This window comes from Amphiprion ocellaris, chromosome 9 (genome assembly GCF_022539595.1).
Source record: "Amphiprion ocellaris isolate individual 3 ecotype Okinawa chromosome 9, ASM2253959v1, whole genome shotgun sequence".
In the NCBI taxonomy this organism is placed as follows: domain Eukaryota; kingdom Metazoa; phylum Chordata; class Actinopteri; family Pomacentridae; genus Amphiprion; species Amphiprion ocellaris.
Window position 1 is genome coordinate 3150359 of NC_072774.1, and position 18518 is coordinate 3168876.

The 18518-nt window shown below is 42.2% G+C and overlaps 1 protein-coding gene across 1 annotated transcript in view; it reads right to left on the reverse strand.

Moving 5' to 3' along the window:
* tgfb2 (transforming growth factor, beta 2) overlaps nt 1-17958 on the reverse strand; it is a 40769-nt gene extending 22811 nt beyond the window's left edge. The window contains exon 1 of the mRNA XM_023271112.3: nt 16662-17958. Coding sequence (XP_023126880.1) covers nt 16662-17007 — 346 coding nt within the window. The 5' untranslated portion in view covers nt 17008-17958. The remainder of the gene's footprint in view (nt 1-16661) is intronic.
* Between the last annotated feature and the right edge of the window lie 560 nt (nt 17959-18518).

Genomic DNA, 18518 nt, shown 5'->3' on the forward strand with positions numbered 1-18518 from the left:
AGATTATTACTATTATTATTATTATTATTATTATTATTATTATTATTATTATTATATAGTTAATATAGTTATGATTACTCAGCCAAGGAATGCAGTGGAGTTATGTGACGATTGGCGTCCGTCTGTCTGTCTGTCTGTCTGTCTGTCTGTCTGTCTGTCTGTCTGTCTGTCTGTCTGTCTGTCTGTCTGTCTGTCTGTCTGTCTGTCTGTCTGTCTGTCTGTCTGTCTGTCTGTCTGTCTGTCTGTCTGTACATCTATATGAAATGTTGCCGTGATTTCTGTAAACGAATATTTTCAAGACTTCCGCCATCAGAAATGATACGACTGAGCAGCCTTGGCGGAGTACTGCGATCTCTGAGTGCTTTTCTTGTCTTTTCTGTAACTACTTAATCGAAATTAAGATCCCAGTCCTAACAAAAATAAATTAAACTATTATGGCACAAAGACTCACAGCATTCATCTCCTTATGCTCAACATTTCAGCTCTGGAAGCATATTTCTAGCAGCTTAGAGAATCTGAACAAAGAGAAAAGAGGAAACAACAGTAGATTACTTTCAGGTTTCAGCTGTTCAAACTCCGCTTCCACACAAGAAAGTCGACCCGCTGTCTGAGGATAATGATTCAGCTGCAGCCTCAGTTTTACGGGCTTCTTTACACACTGTCGGGGAGTTGGAGTTTTCAACATGAAAGGGTCATTATAGTGTTGGCTGGACACCTGCGGCGGGAAAACATCTGATCCTGAACACCGGAAGAAAGCGTTTGAGCTAAAACTGTTTGGTTTGGAGTCGGTTCACGAGACTCACTTCAGCTGCTTTCACTAATTCTAGGCCATGAAAGCATTTTTACAATTTACAGTTTTATTTTCCGAACCTGGGCTCTCCTTCGTGACCTCAACAGGTGGCAGCCACATTATTCAGCTTTTTTCAGTTATTCCGAGTCAAAGTGTGGGAATCTATAAATGAAAACATTTGCAGTGAAATAATTATGCTGTCATCCAAACTGTTCGGGATTCAGCTGTGACTGCTTCTGCAGATGTACTGGCATGAAGAAATCCATATGTGCCGTGTTTCCAGGATCCTGGCATCATCGTCGTCTTTTTAAACACTTCGGTTACCATGGAAACCCCCACTGCAACATGCAGGTTTAATAATACAACGCATTAAGATCAGTATACTTTAGAAGGAGATGTTGTGTTGGTTTATTGTGAACTGTGCTAATTCTGTTTGCAAATTCCCCCAAACTCAGATTTATTACCGGATGAAACTGTTTACTACCTCAGAAGCACTTTTACCATTTGAGAATGGAAATACGGACTAAATATTGGCGTCCGAGGATGCAGTGCTGGGACCGACTCGAGGGAAAACTATTTGACCTACTTTTGAGTATTTCTCACTTCTGTCTGACATGCTCAAGGGAAGAGAACGGCAGAAGAATGTGAATAAATTCACAGTAAAAATCACTTTCCGAATGAAACAGAGAGGAGAGTAGTAACGTAAATTAGATGTAATCTGAAGTACAGAACCACACGGTCGACAGGAAGATTGTGTTCTGAACCTGTCGACTGATCGCAGGAACACAACGAGACGTAAAAGCTGACAGACTGTTCAGGATGAAGAACTCAACAACAACACAAACACCAACAAGGACACACAACACCAGTGAAGCTCTCAGACCTACAAGCCACAGAGATAAAACTCTACAAACATCTGCAGAACTAGTTGTTGGAGGCCACAACATCTCAGATCATCCATCCACCTCCTGAAACAACAAACTGAAGACATCTTCAACAATTCACTCCATCAAGGAGCGTCATCGGTTCCTTTAGTTCCTTTCCTCAATTCCTTTAGTTCCTTTCCTCAGTTTTCGGCTTCTTTCCTCAGTTCCTTGGTTTCTTTCTTTGGTTCTTTTCCTCAGTTCCTTGGATCCTTTCTTTAGTTCCTTTCCTCAGTTCTTCAGCTTCTTTCCTCAGTTCCTTGGTTTCTTTCTTTGGTTCTTTTCTTCAGTTCCTTTCCTCAGTTCTTCGGTTCCTTTCCTCAGTTTCGCAGCTACATTCCTCAGTTCCTCGGTTTCTTTCTTCAGTTCCACGGTTCCTTCCCTTAGTTCCTTTAGTTCCTGTCCTCAGTTTCTCGGTTTCCATCCTCAGGTTCTCGGTTCTTTTTCTTAGTTCCTATAGTTCCTTTCCTCGGTTCCTTTGTTCTTTTTCTTAGTTCCTGTAGTTCCTTTTCTCAGTTCCTTGGTTCCTTTCCTCAGTCCACGGTTCTTTTCCTTAGTTCCTTTGCTCGTTTTCTCATCTCCAACATCAGTTCCTTGGTTCTTTTTCCACAGTTCCTTTAGTTCCTATCCTCAGTTTCTTGGTTCCTTTTCTCAGTTCCTATAGCTCCTTTCCTCAGTTCCACGGTTTCTTAGTTCCTTTCATTCCTTTCCTCAGTTTCTCGGTTCTTTTTCTTAAGTTCCTTTAGTTCCTTTCCTCAGTTTCTTGGTTTCTTTACTACGTTCCTTTCCTCAGTTCCTTTAGTTCCTTTCCTCATTTCCTTTAATTTCCTCACCAAGCATGTCTGCACGGTAGCAGAACTGCTCAGGAACACTTAGAGGAGCACGACCAAGAGCCAGAGACACCGACCAGACTTCCAAATGTCTCAGACTTTAATCTGCAGGATGCATCAGAACCACAACAAACACTGAGGTCCCTCACACAATCCAGAGAACCCAAAGAACCATCATCTAGGATAATATCACCCCATTAACTTTCAACATGTCTGTGTTTACATATGGCTGAGTGAAATGTCATTTATACACATACATGTGGTTTCTATATTCCATCTGTGTTGCCTTTTCTATACACCAGTATCCAGTGGACATGAGGAAAATGTCTCACAGTCGGACAATAAATGAAGAACATTAATAAATAAATAAATGTACTTCCTAGTTCTAGAATCAGATGAAGCTCATTTAGGTGACAAACGGAACAAACTGGGAGAAAGGTTGCGACAAAGCAGAGGAAAAGGACCGAAGATAAAGAGCGCAGAAGATCCAGCAGCCGAGAGGAAATGAAGAAAACAGCCAGAAGACTGGAGGAGAGTCGGCAGCGAAAGAGTGAAAGTCTGAGAATAAGATCCACGGAGGGAATGTGAGGTCCTGCTGTCTGCTTCAGACGCCTCCGCCTCGCCGCTCACCTGCCAATAGCAAATTGAAAACAACTCTGCACATAATCCCTGGAACTAAAAATACCCTGAAAGCCCATCCACCACTGCTGTCAGTGTGCAGGGCCCAGCAACAGATAAACACTCAGACACAACAGCACACATGTTCTTTATGTAGCTGCAGTTAAAATAGCCACAGAGCATGTAGAGTAATGCAGAGTCACGTCTACACGCCCAGCCTTTATTCTGTTTAATAAGATCCTTTAAACAAACCATAAATGTGACATAAATGTGAAAAAAAAATAGTAAAAATAGCTGAGATTTAACCTGAGCAACATTTCACAATTATTATTTCAAAATGGGACTAATAAGTACTTCATATAATAGTATTTCTTAACCCTCTGAACTCCAAGCAGAAGTTTCTGGGCATTTTTTGCTCCTGTCTTATTTTTCCTGTCATTAATTAACTCCTGGAGCTCTATGGAAACAGAACAACCACGAAGGAGAGAGAACTCAGTTAGAATGACACAAATCATCCATCCATCCATCATCTATACACCACTTAATCCTCATTAGGGTCTCTGGGGGGCTGGAGTCTATCCCAGCTGACTCACCTGGTCAGGTAACAGTCTATCACAGAGCTACATATAGAGACAAACAATCACATTCACATTCACAGCTATGGACAATTTGGAGCTACCAAATAATCTCAGCACGTTCTTGGACTGTAGGAGGAAGCTGGAGAACCCAGGGATGCACAGGGAGAACATGGAGACTCCATGCAGTAAGATCCCTGGAAGGCTGAGACGCAAATCGGGGATCTTCTAGCTGCAAGGCGATAGTACTAACCACCGAAGAACCCGAACGTCTGGAAGAGCTGATGTGAACTGAACCGAGTCTGACCAAAGACAGCAGCCCCAGTGTGCCTCCATAAAGTGCTGCACATGATCTTGAAGAATTTAAACCAGAAAAAACACCTGAAAAGGTAGATTTCTTACTGGAGAAGAACCTGTTCATGAAATCAGGAGAAAGTTTGGTCCTAAAGGTCTGACTTACTGCTTCTAAAATCTTCAACCACATTTCCTGTTGTCATTCTTTAAATCGCAATAAAATAATTTTTCACAGCATCAAACAACAGAAAACAATCCTCTCAAATCAAGAGATCAACTCAAGGTCCTGACTTACTGCATTTTCCAGAACTTTCAAAAATCTTTGATTATACACTAGTGTTCAAAAGTTTAGGGTCACTGATGAATGTCCTTATTTTGGAAAGAAAATCATTTTTTTTTCAGTGAAGATAACATTAAATGAATGATAAATCCAGTGTAGACATTGTTAATGTGGTAAATGACTATTGTAGCTGGAAACAGCTGATTTTTAATGGAATATCTCCATAGAGGTACAGAGGAACATTTCCAGCAACCATCACTCCTGTGTTCTAATGCTACATTGTGTTAGCTAATGGTGTTGAAAGGCTCATTGATGATTAGAAAACCCTTGTGCAGTTATGTTAGCACATGGAGAAAAGTGGGAGTTTTCATGGAGAATATGGAATTCTCTGGATGACCTCAAACTTTTGAACAGTAGTGTATATATCGAACTTGTCAAAAAATTGAATCATGTCCAACGTGTTCCCAAGTGTCCACAGGCATTACCAACAGTGGATGGTAACACCTGTGGAAATGTTTCTTTTATCAACAAAACGTATGTTAAAACCAGTATTTATCCCTTTCATCAGCCACAAATATTCAATGTTCTGTCTTTGTGCAGTTTCCTTTATATAAGAATAACCATAAATCAATGATAACGGTTAATCTCTACATAGGAGGCTTCAGTGGAACAAGCATTGATGCTTCAGGCTACAAGGAAAAGAGGTGAAGAAGAAAAAAATGACAAACTATCAAAATACCAAATGTACCTGATTTGGACAAAGAGTAGCTGCAGGAATAATAATAAGTTAAGAAACGCCTACAAATGAAATCTTGTCAGTGTCGTCCATGGATTAAAAACAATAATTCAATAACTGGTGAGACGTCTCAGAATCTTTCCTGAGTCGTTGTGGTGCCACAGTGAATCTCCACAAACACACATTATGTTACTGTCCCATGATGTTTGTGGAGTCTATTAGTCACACAGGGCTGAAAAACACCATTTCACCCAACAGAGCGTCCTGAAAACCCGGCACCAATAAGACCTGTGAGCACCGAGTCCCTCTGAAGCAGGAACAAGCTGCTGACACGCTTTAAGTGAGACTGATCAGAGAACGTCCTGCTGTCTCTAAAATACGTTCTGTTTGGGAAATCCTGCACTGAGACAGGCTCAGCAATCGCCTGCATCAATTCCAACAACCTCAGGTACATCAGTCACACCTGCAGTAATGACGTCTCAGTGAAGCATCAGGGCTTTATTTCCTCTGCATGAAAACATTTGTAGGCACAGTTGGAAGTGTCCTCACAGCTCCTCGTTCTTGGCAGCTTTAACCCTCCTGTTGTCCTCATTTACGGTCTGATGGATAAGTCTTGATAAGTCCTCAGTGGTGGATTTGTAGTAGAATCACAATCATGTGATCATCAGCAGGCAGCTGACAGTGTTCACTTGTTGTCATAGTTACAGTGACGCTGTGCCGCTATCTCACAATGATACAGAAATCCTTAACAAATCTGTGGATCCAGACTATAAGCTGCATCACTGCCAAAATGTAATCACTTGGTCCTTGTGTCATTTCTGACATTCCCTGAAAATTTCATCCAAATCTGTTTTTTGAGTAATGTTGCTGACAGACTGACAGACAGACAAACTAACGCCAATCGTCACATAACTCCGCCAAGGAACGTAAAACAAAAATTAACCAACCAAAACCAGACACAAAACAAGAAAAAAGAGACACAAAACAGCAACATGAAGAATAATGATGACAAAGACCAAACAAAACCTTCATGAAGAGACATGAAACCACACAAACAAGACACAAAATGACTGCAAAGACAAAATAAATTACACAAAAAATACCACAAGAAGGCACAAAATGGTCGCAAAATAACGTCAAATGACCACAAAGACACACAAACTGTCCACAAAGACACTCAAAGCTACCGCAAAACACGCTAAATGAAAGCAGAGACACAAAACAACCACAAAAAGAGACAAAAGTGTCCCAAACAAAAATAAAACAAACAAAACCAGACATTTTTTAGTAATGCTGCTAACAGACAGACAGACAGATGGACAAACGTAGGCAGATCTTCACATAACTTCGCCATTCCTTGGAGGAGTAACCAATCCAGAGCAGTCAGCTGGTGAAGATTATTTATTATTTCTATTTATCTGAGTGCAGTTTGTGATTCAGCAAAAATATGGTGATACTTAGTTAACATATGGAGCTAGAGAGCATGTGCTAGTTTTACTATCCTTCTCATTCCATATTTCCCCCTTTGTCCCTGTTCTGTGCATGAGTGTGAACGTGCATGAGTGTGAACGTGCATGAGTGTGAACGTGCGCAGGACACGTGTGTGTGTGTGTGTGTGAATCACTGTTCTACTGAAAGCACATCAGGAGATCCTGACTCTATAAAAAGTGCGTGGGATTATAATTTACTGACTCCACCTTTAGGAAAAGATAAGATTAATAATCCTTTAGAAGTCCTTTTTTCTTAAACTTCCCGTGCAGCAGAGGGTTTTGTAAACACAGCGTCTCTCTGACACTGTTCAGACTGTAACTGTGAGAGCCTGAGATGACGCTGGCCTTGGCCTCCTTCTGCTCAGTGACTGCTGGCTGACATGGCTCGGCTCCACTGTTGCTGTGCAGCAACAATGCGATCAGACACTGTGGTGTGTTCAGAGTGGCAGCAGACACACTCTGCCTCTTTACTAATGACACACACCATCCAGCAGCTCAGCTCCACCAGCCGGTTGCATAACCTGAGCCCACAAACGCCGTCCAAACTCCCATCCAGCATCAAACATCTCCTCCCCTTCCTGCGACTCCTGTGAACACTATCATCTTACAGCGCCGCTGCTGTAAACAATACGCTGCAGCAGAACGTGTTATTCTTTTAACTCTCTCGCTAGTTTCTCTCCTGCTGTTACGCAACGCTGGCCGAGCGGCTGAGCAGTTCAAATGGCAGCAGCGTCCAGGTCTTGCGTAAGTGAACAGAAAGCGGGTTCTCAACAACAACCCTGTGGTGAAGTCCGTCGCTCAGGCAAATATCCCAAAGTCTTAAAGTTTCAGCTGCCTGCTCGGTGTGATCAGTCTGTCCCAGAAAAGGATTCCAGCGGAAGGTGGAGGATTCACAATCAGAGACAAAAACAACAGCAGGCATCACAGTTGATCACTGCAGCGAGTTCACATCAGCCTGAAAAATGGCAGAATCATCAGAGTGAAACCTTACTGACACTGTTTGCTATGGAGATCCAGTCGGATTCCAGGTGGATCGTAGTACTTCGCCAAGGAACGTAGTGGAGTTATGTGATGATCACCGTTGGTTTGTCTGTCTGTCTGTTAACAACATTACTCAGAAACAGACTAACAGATTTGGATGAAATTTTCAGGGAAGGTCAGAAATGACTCAAGGACCAAGTGATTAGATTTTGGCAGTGATGCTGCTTAAAGTCTGGATCCATGGATTTGTTAAAGATTTCTTTGTCATTGCGAGATAGCGGCACAGCAGCACTGTTACTATGACAACACAAGTGAACGCTACGTCAACTGCCTGCTGGTGATCACATGATTGCGATCCTACTACAAATCCACCACTGCGGACTTATCGGGACTTAAAAGTACTCTGAAAGCGCAGTACTCCACCAAGGCTGCTCAGTCGTATCATTTCCAAGGAATGATACAATGATTGAGCAGCCTTGGCGGAGTACTGCTCTCTCTGAGTGCTTTTATTGTTTGGGATTTGATGCTTTTCTTTGATAGACAGAAACAGTAAATGATGGTAAAGCCAGTGGAGAAACGAATGAATGGTTCAGTCCAGGCGCTAAAATGACATTCACTCATAAATTCCACATTATAGTGTATGAGATAGGCGACAACACAACAGAATAAGGATAAAGAGGAGCAGCCGGTGGGAGAGCGAACACACTGCAGCAAATGAAGCTTCAGCAGGAGCTTTAACTCTGGAAGCGTTGAGGTTTAGCTTCCACTGGGATCATCACTCATGCTGGAAATAGTTTTCCTCACAGTGCTGAGATCAAACTGCAGATCTGTTCTCTGGCTACAGCTGCACATCACACCTCCACACACTGAGGCCAACTGCACTGCTGTCTTTTCTATCTGAGAGCTGACAAAACACATATTAAATCCTTTACATTCAAACTTTAATCATTCTATCAGACAATGAGACAAAACAGGACTCTTCAGCCAATAAATACGATCAAAGTTCAGCCCTTTCTGAAAGCAGATGCTCAGTTTTTCAAAGCAGTGACAGGATGCTCACTGCTAACTCTAAGTTTAATCTATTATTAATCTATTAATGAGTCAGACTAATCCTAAACTCAACCAGTGTTTGTCCTACAAACCAACAGCTGCAACACGACCAGTTGATTTAGAGAAATGCAGCCAGAAGATTTACTGGGATCAACTGATTCACGACCATGAATCACCATTTAAACACCATTAATCCGCATTAACCACAATTAATCACCATGAATCTGAACATGTAATGTAGTGCACACTGAACATGTGATGTAGTAGAGACTGAACATGTCATCTAGTACAGAAGGAACATATAACGCAGTGCAGACTGAACATGTAGTGCAGAGTGAACATGTAACATTGTAAAGACTGAACATATAACGTGCTACCCTGCAGCCATGTTCTGTTAATGGGCAGTAAAACTGAAAAAGTAAAGACACTTTATGATCCAAATCTGAGCGAAAGGGATGCAAACACCTCATGAAAAACTATGGGACTGTTCAGTGTTAGGACGGACTGGCATGTTAAAGATATGACTTCTTCACAGTAAATACAGTCCTGCAGTTTGCTACTGAAATACGTCTCCATCAACTTCTACACATTTCTGTTTTTCTGCTTTCTGATAAAGAACAGACTCTTTAGGTTGATCTGAAGTCTTTGCTGACACTTCCTCTGGAACTTCACTCGGTAATGACATTAGCAGCTGTTGTCAATCACAGCTGCTGTTTCTACACTCACATCTTAGTTGCTCTGCTCATTTCTGACATTTCAGCTTGTTTTGTAGATGAATATCACAGTAAGCATGGCAGCTGGTCCTGACTGCAGCTCACCTGGTTCCAGTACAGAAGGAAGTCGTCCACTACAGGCTGTTTCCTCATGCATCATGAAGCTTTTAAAGACTGAACTTGCAGTCCTATAGGCCAACCTTCCACTGGACCCACTGCAACTTCAGAAGTTTGGGGTCATCCAGATAATTCCATGTTTTCCATGAAAACTCACACTTTTATCCATGTGCTAACATAACTGCACAAGAGTTTTCTAATTATCAATTAGCCTTTCAACACCATTAGCTAACACAATGTAGCATTAGAACACAGGAGTGATGGTTGCTGGAAATGTTCCTCTGTACCCCTATGGAGATATTCCATTAAAAATCAGCTGTTTACAGCTAGAATAGTCATTTACCACATTAACAATGTCTACACTGGATTTATCATTCATTTAATGATAAATAAGGACATTTCTAAGTGTCCTCAAACTTTTGAACGGTAGTGTATATACAATATATCAGCTGACGATGCCATCATATAACCCCTCCACTGTGAATACATCCATCAGGGGGCGCTGTTACAGTCATCCATCCATCATCTATACACCACTTAATCCTCATTAAGGTCGTTGGGGGCTGGAGTCTATCCCAGCTGACTGAGGGTGAAGACAGGGGACACCTGGACAGGTAACAGTCTATCACAGGGCTACACATAGAGACAAACAATCACACCTACCGACAATTTAGAATCACCAATTAACCTCAGCATGTTGTTGGACTGTGGGAGGAAGCTGGAGAACCTGGAGAAAACCCACACATGCACAGGGAGAACATGGAAACTCCATGCAGAAAGATCCCAGGAAAGCCGGGATGCAAACAGGTGATTTTCCAGCTGCTAGGCGACAGTGCTAACCACCATTCTACTATGCTGTGCAGCCTGTCACAGTCTTGTTCTTTGATTTCTTTCAGTACTGGTAACACCATCCAGGTTGTTGAGGTAGAAGACAGTCCTGCAAAGTGAAGCTCCTCTGGATCATGGACCATCCAACCAGCTTTACTCAGTGGTGGACAGAACATCAGGTCTTTAACCTGGACTTCCTGCAGAAGTTCTCTGATGACTCTGCAGTGTTTAGAGCTCAGTATCAGCAGAACTAAATAACAGTGGTGGACAGGAGGTCCAGACTTCCTGCTGCTCCAATCCTCATCAGGGAGCTGGAGAGTGCCATGACCTGCACTCAGAAATATGAAGGTTCTAATTAAAACCAAAAATGGTTCTTTGCAGTGATGCATAAAATATCAGTTTCATTTTGAAACCAAGAGATTCTTTAAAAGGTCCCCAAAAACGCCTCAAAGAATCATCAAAAAATGGTTCCAATAGGCACCTGAAACAATACTTCAAAGAACAAAAATAGGTTCTTTAGGGAACCATATTCCAGATAGCTCTTTGTGGATGCACCTGGTTCTACTTTGATAACAATTTGACAATCGTTTCAGTTACTTTTAAGCTGAAAAGTTGAATAATTGTGGAATACTTTTGATTCCTTCCATTAGAACACGTGTAATATTTTGGGTTCTGGACTGCTGGTCAGACAGAACAACATGTTCTAAGATGCCAGTTTGTGATGTGTGAAACTCTGATGAACATTTCTCTGCTTTATGATGTTGTATCAACTAAATGATTGATTTAGAACAAAAGTAACATTTAGCTGCAGCTCTGATTTCACGCTGCAAACCGAAGAACTGCAACAAACATGAAGAACCTTTGAAGAACCACACAAAGTACGTGTAGAGTCATCCCATAAATAAAGAGGTTCTTCAAAGGGTGATGGTGTGGCTCACCATAACAAACAGCCCGTGTCACTATCACATGCACTGACCGCAGTTTATTTCTCTATTTTATTACCATGTTGCAGGGACACAAATCCATTTACAGTCACACTGTGGTGAGCTGCAGGACGTAGATCAACACCTCAGGGTTCAGGTTGTGTTCAGGGTCACAACCAGGAAAGTGGTGGTTAACGTTCAGGTCCCAGTAAGCCTCCAGGAAATTAATGTAAAAAAAAAAAAATACAACACTGTGTGTGTTTGTGTGTAGCGAGTAAATGAGAATGCACACATCCTGAAAGACAAACAGCGGCAGTGAAAGAGCAGCTTGAGAGCATTGAGCTACACTGAGCAGCCAGTCTGCCTCCAAGGACAGATCAGCTTTATCACGCTGCGCCCTGCAGCCTCAGAAAAACACAGCTGTGCTGCATTTCCTGCACAAGTCAAGGCAGCATCAGTGTCTCAGTGTGTGTGATGGAGTCTTTGAACAAAACCTGCCACCTAACAAACGCTTCACCTTCATGCACAGCAAAGGTGGAGGTGTCAGTCTGCAGCACAGATAATCTGTGAGAAATCATTTGCACCAAATGCTCTCAGCAAGGTTGATACTGAACATATAAAATATGCACAAAGTTTAGATTATCTTAGATTAGCAGAACAAACTTCTAACCACAAAGTGAAGGCCGAAGTCACCAACATGCAGCAGGTAGCAGTGAATTTTACACACAAGAACTTTACAGTGAAGCAGAGCTGAGTCTGAAACACTGCAACGAACCCAAACTTTACAGAAAAGTTCACTGGTATCAGCAGCTTATTCCTCTGATAGATGGTTTCTTCAATAGTCACAGCAGCTGCACTATCGTCAAAGTCACAAGTCTAGTGGAGTATCGGGGATGGAGTGAGCACCACAAAGACACAAAACCACCGCAAAGAGACACAAAACGGCTGCAAAGAGACACAAAACGGCTGCAAAGAGACACAAAACGGCTGCAAAGAGACACAAAATGACTGCAAACAGACACAAAATGACTCCAAACAGACACAAAATGACTGCAGAGACACACAAAATGACTGCAAACAGACACAAAATGACTGCAGAGACACAAAATGACATGAGAAGACGGCCAACGATGGGCCACATTTAAATCAGGTCCGGGTTTTGATTTTCAGAGGTGTGGTCTCTAACCTTTTTGCAGGAACATGAGAGCAGGGAGTTGTGTAGACAGTGTTGTATAAACAGTTGGAGCAGATACAGCACACAGTGGGGCAGTGTGCTCAGGCTGCTGTGGGGGGAAGCTGGAACTCTATAGCACTCCAGAGACACACAATCAGCTTGAGGGCACACAGGCCACAACACTCAGCCATTCTGTCCACTCAGCTCTTTACAGCCACACAAACAGGGAAACACTGTGGACCGACTCACACTGGGCCTTTCACTGAGGAGGCCCACAGTCGCACACTTCAAAGTCTGCATGGAGCTCTGATTACCGGGGAGCTGCTCGGTGTTTACCAAGAGAAGATTTATGTCAGGACGCCCTGCACTGACACCTGAATATATTCACAGAAAACAGAAAACAACTAAAAGACACAAAATAAAAACAAAAATGACAAAAACAAGACAGAAAACGACAAAAACGTCATCAACATGTTATGCTAACATTTTATGGGACACACATTCCATACATAATAATAATTATTTAAAATATTATGTTGATTTAAAAAAAATATCCCACAATAACAAGAGACACCAATGAAAAAATAAAACCAAAAAGGAGATTTAAATTTCCTTTTTACTGCTTTACTGGGTCAGTTTGGTCATCAGGGGGTGGGACAAGAGAAAAATATCATTTTCGGGGAAATTCCATATTTTCAAACATTCTTTTCTCCTAGTTTTTGATATTTGGTCTCAGGACAAGAACATTTACACAACAACCACATGTTTTATTATTTTGTACATGGATTATTAGAAATTTGATGGGTGGGACGTAAAATGTCCTCCAGTTCTGGAATGACCAAAATAGAGACAATCAATCACACTCACAGACGATTTAGAATCACCAATTAACCTCAGCATGTTGTTGGACTGTAGGAGGAAGCTGGAGTACTCAGAGAAAACCCAAACATGTCCAGGGAGAACATGCAAACTCACAGCAGAAAGACCCCAGTAAGGCCGGGACACGAACCAGGGATCTTCTAGCTGTAAGGTGACAGTACTAACCACCAAGCCACTGTGCAGCCCCATGAAAACATGTTTTAAAATGATTAATTTCCAGTGTTTAGTTCTGTGGAGGATAAATGTGGCCTCATTCCAGTGTTATTAAGGGCCTCAGTGCTTTGGTTCACTGTTGTGCAGAAATGTAAACTGTCACTCCAGTTTCAAGTGGCTGCTCTGCAGTAAGTCTTCAAAGACCTCTTGTATTTTGTCCTCTATGGAGATATTCCATTAAAAACCAGCTGTTTCCAGCTACAATAGTCATTTACCACATTAACAATGTCTACACTGGATTTATCATTCATTTAATGTGATCTTCATTGAAAAAACTGCTTTTCTTTCAAAAATAAGGACATTTTTAAGTCACTCCAAACTTTTGAACAGTAGTGTACATGAATTAAAGTTCTTCTATATTATTTAAAGTTGTTCAAAAGTTGCTATATATTAGTTAAAATTGCTCAAAATGAGTTAAAGTTGCTCTATATTAGTTAAAGTTGCTCTATATTAATCAAAGTTGCTCTACATTAGTTAAAGTTATTTAGAAATGAATAAAAGTTACTCTATATTAGCTAAACTTGTTCAAAAATGAGTTAAAGTTGCTCTATATTATTTAAAGTTGCTCTAAATGAGTTAAAATTGCTCGAAAGGAGTTAAAGTTTCTCTATATTCCCTAAAGTTGCTGTATATGAGTTAAAGTTGCTCTACATTAGTTAAAGTTGCTATAAATGAGTTCAAGTTGCTCTAAATTAGTTAAAGTTGCTCTAATGACCTACACTACCATTCAAAAGTTTGGGGTCACCCAGATAATTTCATGTTTTCCATGAAAACTCCCACTTTTATCCATGTGCTAACATAACTGTACAAGGGTTTTCTAATCATCAATGAGCCTTTCAATACCATTAGCTAACACAATGTAGCATTAGAACACAGGAGTGATGGTTGCAGAATCAGAAACACTAAACTAGGAGAACAGTGTGACGGACCTGGAGGAGGTCATAACATCTCACCTGGAATTTTACATGAAGACACCAGCAGGCAGCACACAATAAAACACACTAATACACACAAGCAAACACAGCTGATGGATACTGAAGGAGTTAAAGCTGCTGCTCGGTGAACACCTGTCTCCAGATGTGAGGACCTGCTCAGTGTGATTCTCTGCTGCCCACGTGTTCCCTCAGAATTATTTATACCCTGTGAATGCTTTCCTGACATCAGGCCTGATCTATTCACATTTAAGGTATTTGCACAAGAGGCAGAGCGAAGGATAACATTTAATGCAGAATAATCCTCGGGGCACACAGGATGTCACACTAATTTATTTGTGCTTCAGTTCAGTTCTGATCCGCAGTGGAAAACTATTCAGGGGTTATTTAACCCTCTGAACTCTAAATAGGTTTTACTCCTGGAGGCTCTTCATCCTGTAGATGTTTTTCTATCTCCATGTTTCCAGACTTTTCCTCTCTCCTCTGCTCATCATCAGTAGAAAGATGTTTCTCCATGCTGAATGTATCTCCAACAACCTGCTCCTCTGTTCACTGTTTCTGAGACATGCTGACTTTATTTTATTCATCCAGTAGCTTTGATTTTCCTCTCAGTCTTTCTGTGGAAACACTGCCTGCAGTTCAACCTAAAACTCTCTGAATGTTTCCCTGTTGGTCTGAGCTGAGTCGGTCCTCTAGAACCAGAACCAGAACCAGGAGGAGGAAGGTTCTGGTTTCCAGACAATAAGATTTGAAAATCTGATTACGCTTCATGTTTTTATGGTTTCAGGCTGACAAATTGTGTTAATCGTGGAGATTTTTTATATAAAAAATAACCTGCTGTCATGTATCAGCATTCAAAGGGTTATTATGATGATTACTTTCTTTCTACCGATGTGTCTCTGTATATTTTCTCCATAGTGAAGGTCAAAGATGGAGGATTATTATTCTAAAAACAGTGCTTTCTCTGCAGAAGCTGATAAACAGAATGTTCTTTCACTTTTATAAATGAAGCAGCTGGTTTTAGCAGACTGGTTTCAACACACCTCATACCTCCGAGGTGTCAGCGTTCACTTCGGTTCAGTCAGTGGAATGTTGGAAAATCTTCCACGGAGCTGTGAGTCAGACGCAGCATTTAGTCCAGTTCAGTGCAGTGAGATGCTAACGTCGCTACCTACCGGGTTTCTCTACAACTAGATCACGTTCTGAAGTGAACCTGATACACTGGAGTGGGAAGAACCAGCAGTGTCCCAGTTAGTCTGGATAAAGCAAAGACTGTGATTGGAAGCGTCTCACTCAAAAAGCAAAATGTGAACAAATCCACAAAGACTGTTACCATTTGTCTCAGTGTTGTCGTTTTGTGACGGTTTTTGTCGTTCTACGTCTCGTTTTTGTCGTTTTGTGTCTCTTTTTTGTCGTTTTGTGTCTCGTTTATGTCGTTTTGTGTCTCGTTTTTGTCGTTTTGTGTCTCGGCTTACCGGTTGTTTCACTTTTGTCATTTTGTGTCGGTTTTTGTTGTTTTGTGTCTCATTTTTATCGTTTTGTGTCTCATTTTTATCGTTTTGTGTCTCATTTTTGTCGTTTTGTGTCTCATTTTTGTCATTCTGTGTCTCATTTTTGTCGTTTTGTTTCTCAATTTTGCTGTTTTGTGACTCGTTTTTGTCATTCTGTGTTTTGGTTTTGTCGTTTTGTTTCTCGTATTTGTCGTTTTGTGTCTCAATTCTGTTTTGTGTCTCGTTTTTGTCATTTGTGTCAGTCTTTGTTGTTTTGTGTCTCGTTTTTTTCATTTTGTTTCTCGATTTTGTGTCTCAGTTTTGCCGTTTTGTGTTAATTTTATTATTGTATGTCTCGTCTTTGTCATTTTGTGTCTCATTTTTGTTGTTTTGTGTCTCAAGTTTGTCATTTTGTGTCTGTCATTTCCTGTCTCGTTTTTGTCATTTTGTTTCTCGGTTTTGTCATTTTGTGTCTCATTTTTGTCGTTTTGTGTCTCAATTTTGTCATTTTGTGTCAGTTTGTCATTTTCTGTCTCGTTTTTGTCGTTTTGTGTCTTGTTTTTGTCACTTTGTGTCTCAATCTTGCTGTTTTGTGTCTTGGATTAACCGACTGACTGTCACCACGGTAACTGAACAACTGTTAGCAGATTAATGATTAAGTGATTTCATGACTACATCATCTAACTGATATCAGAAAACTACCTCATGCAGCAAAGCATCATGGGAGGGATTTTACAAAACAATCACAAACAAATGTGCCTGTTTGGACTGTGTGTGTTCATGGGTTTAACACAAGTCTCTGACACACGCAGTGAGTGGACTTACTCTCTGACGGGTAAAACGGCTGCATGTCGATCTTGTGCACCTCCTTTGCGTAATATTCCTCCTCGCTGCGCTGCCGCTCGCACGTCGCTGCGCGTTCGTTGGCCTTCTCCTGCAGCAGGTCCCGGGTGCTGTTGTAAATGGCCACGATGTCCCGGGACACCTCGCCCGGCTCGGGGAAGTCCTCCGGGGGGCTGGAGAGCTTCAGCTTGCTCAGAATCTGCCCCCGGATGGCCTCGATGCGCTTTTTCCTGAACTGCTCCATGTCCAGCGTGCTGCATGTGGACAGACTGAGAGCCACGGTGGCCAGGTCCAGAGTGAGGAACAGAACCACCAGAAACACGTTCATCTTTCCTCCGGACAAGTCAAATATTCAGATCAAATAAATTAGGAAACAGGGAAGATCCGCTGTTAAATGTCAGACAGACGCATTTCTCCAGCAACAGTCACAGCGGAGAGCATCTAGAACGAGCCAGGCGACCCGGACACTTATTCTAAAGTCGTCTGGTTCTAATTCCTCAGTTTCAGGAAAGTGTTCCTGAAAATCCATTCAACAGTCCGGCTACAGAGAGCTGCAGCTGTCGGGGGAGGGTGGATCTGCTCCTGGCTGACGGGAACGCACAGATGTGTCCGTGCGCCCCACAAAGCTGTGGATGAAAACAGGCACCGAAAGCGGAGTTTTCATCCGCGGGACGCGCAGCTGAGCAGCCTGCGGGACCGAGCACACCTCCGCCGCATCAGAGCGCTCAGCAGCAGCCCCCCAGCCCTCTCCGACACCAGCCTGCCGCCCTGGGGTGTGTGGTACGGAGCTCAGCGTGTCGATCTGCAGCGCATTTCACACCCCGGACAGAAAACAAAGTCTGTAAAAAACATCAGGACGCTCAGCGGAGACACAAGGTGCCAACTTTTCTAAGTTCGGCTGCCTCCTGAAAGCGAAATCAGAAATCGGTCCAAAGTTGTGTTTTCACGGTGTAAAGTTTTACGCTGATAGCAGGAACCACAGCCGAACCTACCGAACAACAGTGACCCGCTCGGAGTCCGTCCTGCTCGACTGCAGGCGCTTTTACGCGTCTTCTTCAGCCCACCGAGTCGGGAACGGCTCGTCTCTTTCTGCTGCAGACGGACAGCAGCGGCCGCTGGAAGGAGCTTTACCGGACAGAAGTCGGCTCCCCCCGCTGCCAGCCGTTGGTCCGGTATCTGATCCTCACCTTTCGGAGCCTGGACCAACAAATTCCACGTTACCACTCGGTCTATTGTAAACAGCGGAGAGCTGTGCCCAATGGGACCGCGCGGCGGCGGATAACGGCACTGGACCCTTGTGCGTCATGACGCAGGGTCCTAAAGCCGGTCATAGAGAGACCCCCGGTTCTGAGACACGACAGAGAAACTGCAGTGTTTCTGGACCCGATACTGTCCAGGAATCTCTGATGTTCTGGACTAGATACGGTCCAAGAATACATGGTTTTGTAATCTGGTTTTCTGGACTTGATATGATTTGTCCGGTTTTCAAGTATGGACACTTTCTAAGAATCTTTCTGGTCTTCTAGACCGGACACTTTAGAAAAAAGACAGCTTTTTTGGAAAGGACACCTTCTCAGAATCAGATTTTCTACAGCGGATACTTTCTAACATTCTATCAGATGTTCTAGACTGGACACTGTCTAAAAATCTGGCTTTCTGGACAAAATACTTTTAAATAATCTGTCAGTTCTTCTACGTTGAGCACTTACTAATATTCTGGTGTTCTAGACTAGACACTTTCAAAAAAAGTGGTGTTGAAAACTGGACACTTTCTGAGAATCTCTGGTTCTCTTAACTGGACACTTTCTAACATTCAGGTTGTCTGGACTAAACATTTTC